The following is a 6,000-nucleotide window of genomic DNA, read 5'->3' on the forward strand; positions in this document are numbered from 1 at the left end:
CTCTTGTCTAGACTGTCAACATTTAACATTAGTAATCACACCGTTAAATGGATACAGTCTTATCTATCAGATAGAAAACAATGCGTGCAAATAAAGAATAGCAAGAAACTGGAAATAAAAAATCATCTCACTCTTTACTCCTTGTACACATTTTTCTGCAGAGAAATTGTCTCAAATGTGGAATCAGAGGGGGACACAAACTTCCAGAAATCCACTGGAGCCTTAATCTCAGACAAAGACCGGGAATTAGAAACTCTGAGGAAAGAGGTACTCACGCTCAACTTACAGTATCTTGGACACGCTACATTTGTCCTGTGTAATGCCAAATATGTAAGGTATTTGTCTGTCTCTATCGGCAGATTGCGGTGCTGCGAGGAGAAAACGCCATGGCCAAGACCCTGCAGTCGGCCGTGGAAACGCTAGAGAGAGACAAAGCTCAGCTGCAGAGCCGCGTTCACAGTCTAGAGCAAAGGCTTATGGGAGCACAAGCCTCGGAGGAAGGAGACAAGGAACTCCCACCCTCTGGTGAGAAAATACCTCAGCCTTGTATCTGACAAGAGATACAAAAACATAGTTTGTTGACTCTTTTTCTTGTCTTTGACATACTTTTGCAGGTGATGCAGCTCTGGAGCAGCTGAGGGAAGAGAAGGAGTTTGCAGAGGGACAGGTAAGACTTGCCGCTAACAGAACTGATCTCATTCTTGGTTTCCAGTTAATGTTTGCACACATGACCCCAGCGTCGTTTAAGAGGAGATATGTGTGATTTTCTCCATCAGATCAACTTCCTGAATAGTGTGATTGTGGACCTGCAGCGGAAGAACGAGGAGCTGAAGATCAAATTGAAGAAGCTTGCTTTGTCTGAGTTCAATGGTAACGACGGGACTGATGGGTAAGAAATATACTGTTAAAAAAATGTAACTAATGAGCACAAACAAATCGTCTAGAATTGATCAGCTAGACTAATTAACTAGTTTTTCAATCAAAAGTGCCAATCAATCTCTCTTGCTTGTGTAGTCAGTTTTCTGCTGTTCTCGCTTATTATAATTGAGCAAAGCTTTTAGTTCAGACAGACAACTGACATTTGAAATGATTCATTAGTGCAGAATAAAAAAGTTAGAATTTGGGCATCTAAGCTCATCACTCCTTGCAGATGTTTTATGTAAGAAGACTGGAGAATGTTTAAAAAAATCCCCTGGAGATGGGAATTTTTCTTCTTAACTAAACCACTAAATATGAAGGTGTGTTTGGCATAAGAGGTGAGAAGAATGAATGTAGTTTGTGTTGGCTCCCTGAATCAGCTTGCAGGCTTCACTCCATTCATGGCAGACCACAGAGTTAAGTGCACAATCAAATATCTCTGTGTTAGTGTTGTTTCTGCGTCATAACCAGGGGTGCACATAAGTGGTCCGCAGGTGCGCATTCGCTGTCAAAATAAAAGACGCGCACCAGACAAGAAGTTGCAACGCACTTATGTGCACCCCTGATCATAACAATTAAAACTGCTCCTGGACCACCAGCGCACTTGATTCATCACATTGTCTATCACTTTCAAGGAAAAAGACTAGGAAAACACTAGTGAAGTATACAATGATACAACATATTCAGATAAAAACCCATGGCCACAGCTTGCGTGTTTTCACTTTTCTCTGTAACGTAGGTTTGATGAAGGCATATCAAAGCGAGAGAAAAAGGCGACCCCGCGTCTCTTCTGTGACATCTGTGACTGCTTTGACCTCCACGACACAGAGGACTGCCCCACTCAGGCTCAGAGCCCCGACTCTGTACCTCACACCACCTACCATGGCAACCCTGCCGTTGAAAGGCCCTACTGTGATATCTGCGAGGCCTTCGGACATGCCACAGAGACCTGCAATGATGATCAGACCTTCTAGAGGCTCCAGGTGTTTTATTCTCCTTCCCCTTCCTTTTGCTTCCTCCCCATAAAAACTTCAGTTACCACCATTTCCTCTCCTGCTCTTTTTTCCCACAGTCCAACCCAACATGTCTGAATATAGCCGCTGCAAATTTTTCCATAATGTATTTTTATACCGTATTTATGCATATCACAAGTAGCCACTGTCCTGGTCTGAATTCTTTACTCTGCAGCTCCATTCTGTGTCATGAAGAATGCTCGTCCAAATACTGTATGCTGCTTTGGTGCAATATTGATGTTAATAACAAAATGAATCCGTCCTTGTCATTTTTAATGTTTGTTTTGCATTTCAGTTTCTCTAAAATAACTTAGGCTGAATTTGTTGATGGTCAGCAAAGGGAAGCACAGTTGAATGAAGGGAAGATGAAGCACCCCTCCACTCTGTTTCACATAGCTCAGTGTGAAGCTAGAAACCAATCACACTGATGCTGCCATAACTTTTTTTTTATGTTTTAATGCAATATTTTGTAAAGCCCTTTTAATAAAAAAGGGAAAAATATTTTTGGGAAAAACTAATTATAATAATAAAACTGAAAAAGTTGTAATGTTTTGGTGGACATATAGGTAAAACAAGAAAAAAAAATCCATGCACATCCTCACCACTATATGGGGCAGGTGCTGAAGAAATGCATAAATACAAAAAACGAATTAACAGCTGGCGTACTGCAGAACGCCAGCTTTATTTATTTATTGCATATTAATAGTGTGTAGCATACATGCTCTTCATCACACAGTGAAACAGTTCAGTGCCATCTTAAATCACCTGTGATTATACCGCCATCAGGTTACTTTGCCATCAGCAAGTATAAGCAAACTTTTAACGGGGCTCTCTTCATAATTAGATGCAATAAATATAATTAATATTAAATGGCCCAAAGCTCAAAGCACAACAACACATGAATCCTTGAAGAAAACACAGAGATTTCAAAATGATCTAACATGGTTATGCAAGGAATTGTGAAAAAGTAAGAATGTCCATTTCTGAAGTGTGTATGAGCTGGATTCATTTTTTTTTTCAATATTAAATCTTTGCCGTTAAGTTGCATATCAGTGAAATCCACATTCCTACTTTGACAAGGAAAAGCAGACAAATTTTACTCAACACTTTGTTTCAAGTGCATATATTAAAATAGACATTTGGAATATTATTACTAAATTCTTATAATGGTAATTATCATAGTTAGTATTCTAAAAATACTGCATCACTGTAAAAATTTATTTGTTTGCTCTCAGAATATTACAACTTTTTCAATAAATCATTTGACTTTATTATTTAAAATGTTAAACAGACATTTTTAATGAGGGGATTTCTTTTTTCTTAAATAATTTATTTTCATAATATTGCGTGTATTTTCAAAATCTTATGGCACGTTGTTTTCTTAGACTGTTTCATTTACTTTAGCAAATTAATATTATATTATAATAGTAAGATATTTTTTCTTAACTTTATTCTCATATTCTCACACGACCCCTTATTCTCAAAACATGATCACTTTTATCATAAAATATTATGATAAAAGTGATCATAAAATAATATTATTTCTTGTAATATTTCATATTTTTTCTTAAATTTGTCACAGATTTTCAATTAAAATTGTTCAGTTTAATATTTAAAATAATTTTGACTTCATTTGTTTAAACAAGTTCTAGTAATAACCTAAATGCTGAAAATGTAAATATTTTCTGATATGGATATAGTTCAATCTTGACCTTGGAAATGGTACTTTCCAAAAAATAATAATTTCAGGCCCTTTTTTCAAAGCATGGGTTTACCTTCACACGTACTTTTTTCAGTATAAAGTTTCATTGCTTAACTAAATAACACAATTCTGTCTGTTTAGTAACTGCTGAGCTTTTCATTATAATCTCACATTGTTCTTATTTCTAAGAGATTTTTAAGGACCATTTCCTGAGATGCCTAAAAGTTTACAATTTAAAAGTTGCCTGCAATATTGTGACGAATGGGGAACTTAATCAAAAGCTACTAAACAGATCTCAGCTTTTTCCAACATCAGGAATAAACCCATTTTCCTGTTTAGTCTCCCACAGGTTGATATGTTTCAAACGATGCAGTAGAAAGTTACTGAAGGTTAGTAATGAAGTTGCATTTTGTTATTTATTGTATGATCTTTTATTAGCCAGTGACACCCTTAAGGGAAAATAAGCTAGCACTGATTGAAGGTGTATAGTCAGTACTAGGACTACTGTAGTATAGGTGGGCTTTTGAAATGCATCTGCCTAATGTTACAGGAAACTGCCCAAATGAAACTCCAGAAGCCTCTACTAACTTTGACAGCTTTGCACTATCCACTTTAAAGATTCAGTAAATGTACGTCTTCTTCTCAAAGTATTTAAAAGCTATTTTTTCAAGGAGGACGGTGCTGATCATTGAGCACTAACTTTCATGCCGACCTCTTTAAAGGTACTTTTTGCAATCTCCTTCTCTGGCATTTAAGGAAAACTTGGTTAAATGTAGGTTACACTGGGTACCCCTACAAATAGCATTTTTAAGCAGAGGACCAGGGGTTTGAGTCTGCTTTCCTGTCTATTCTCTATACTGTACTAATAGGCTGAAAATGCCCAAAATAGAGTTGTACGTTACACTGACTTGCTACACCACCTTGTTGTGGAAGTTGGTATTACACATAGTGTAGTCCAGCCCTGCTTAAACTTTAGTTCTCTCTTTTTCTCTATTTCGTGAAGAATGATTTCAAAAAAGGAATTTGCAACAAGTACCTTTAAAGCAAAAGTTTGACATTTTAGTAATTCTGCTTTTTCGCTTCGAGAGTTTAATGACACTGACTACTAAAGTCTATTCCAGTTGTATTGTGACTGTTAAAAGTCACAATACAACTGGACTTTACTTTGTCAAATGAACATACATCATTATTTAAAGTTACCTTATGAAAGCCACCTTATTATACACTAAAAACATTTACTGTGAACATAGTTACCACAGAGCTTGTGTAACTCCTGTATAACCTGGTTTCTTACAAAATAATGATAGCCTCAAAATACATCATTAAAGCACACGTTGGCACATATATAGAAATTAAAGGTAATCCTAATATCTGGTGGATTTTGTAATTATAAGCACAATAAACAAAGAAACAGCAGTGATATGGTAGGTACTGAATGGATTTCAATGGATTTCTAAAGTGCGGTCAGCTTAAAGCTACACCAGGTTAGCTTAGCACATATTGAAGAAATATTGGGAAGCATTATAAATCATGTGTTGAACATAAAACAAATTGCCTTTTTTTTTCTTTTCTTTTTTCTTTTTTACATTTTTGTACTATTTAAAGCAACATGATCATAACTGTTTGTGAGCTTTAGAGGTGCTACTACAAGAATGCTAGCTGGCAGAAAGCGACTAAGTGAATTACCTAAATTGCCAAACTATTTCTTTAAATTAACCCTGTATAGCAGTTTTTATTTGATATATCTTATACTAAAGCACAATTTTGGATCATATTGAATCTTCCAGTGTAACAGTGTATAATACATGACTAACCACTGACCCTAGTTTTTGTAAATACTAATCAGAAGTTTCCTTCTGCTAAATGTGTACACAGTGCCATGGAACAAAAAGATAGCTTTTATGTGTACATCTTATTTTTTTTGCCCTGTTGACAAGGCTGACATTCTATAAGGAGGTTTTCACTCAAGGGGAAAATTATTTGTATAGACTTTAAAACATTGTTATAAGTGATGAGTCTAATTATTAGTGTAATGTTTTATATGTAACAATTTCAGGCACCATCTATAAATGGTTTCAAACCGTTTTACAGATGTTAATGTGGTGGAAAATGTCACTGTTTTCTATGTGCTGTATACTCCTGAACAGAACAATACAAATGCTAAGAAAAGAGAAGCTGCTCTCTTGTCCTTTTTTTCCTCTTTACCGGTCAGCCACTGCTCGTCCCAGATGCACTTTTTTCACATTTCAATAGTTGTTTGACAAGAAAAATAAGGAAAGTATATACATAAAAACATCTCTATTGTGAAATTGATATACTTATTTTCCTGTTGTTTTGGTTACATTAGTAGAAATAAAAAATCAACCA

The 6,000-nt window shown here is 35.8% G+C and overlaps 1 protein-coding gene across 4 annotated transcripts in view; it reads left to right on the plus strand.

Annotated features, from left to right (window-relative positions):
• The window catches only part of clip1b (CAP-GLY domain containing linker protein 1b), a 47,100-nt gene extending 41,293 nt beyond the window's left edge, over nucleotides 1–5,807 (plus strand). For all 4 annotated transcript variants that reach the window (XM_087843920.1, XM_006804704.3, XM_006804706.3 and 1 more), the window contains 5 exons: nucleotides 162–267; nucleotides 360–525; nucleotides 615–667; nucleotides 777–889; nucleotides 1,658–5,807. In XM_087843920.1, the coding sequence (XP_087700046.1) occupies nucleotides 162–267; nucleotides 360–525; nucleotides 615–667; nucleotides 777–889; nucleotides 1,658–1,892 (673 nt within the window). In that variant the 3' untranslated portion in view covers nucleotides 1,893–5,807. The remainder of the gene's footprint in view (nucleotides 1–161; nucleotides 268–359; nucleotides 526–614; nucleotides 668–776; nucleotides 890–1,657) is intronic.
• Nucleotides 5,808–6,000: the final 193 nt, after the last annotated feature.

The sequence above is a fragment of the Neolamprologus brichardi genome, chromosome 7 (genome assembly GCF_056152115.1).
Source record: "Neolamprologus brichardi isolate AB-2024 chromosome 7, ASM5615211v1, whole genome shotgun sequence".
NCBI classification, from domain to species: Eukaryota; Metazoa; Chordata; class Actinopteri; order Cichliformes; family Cichlidae; genus Neolamprologus; species Neolamprologus brichardi.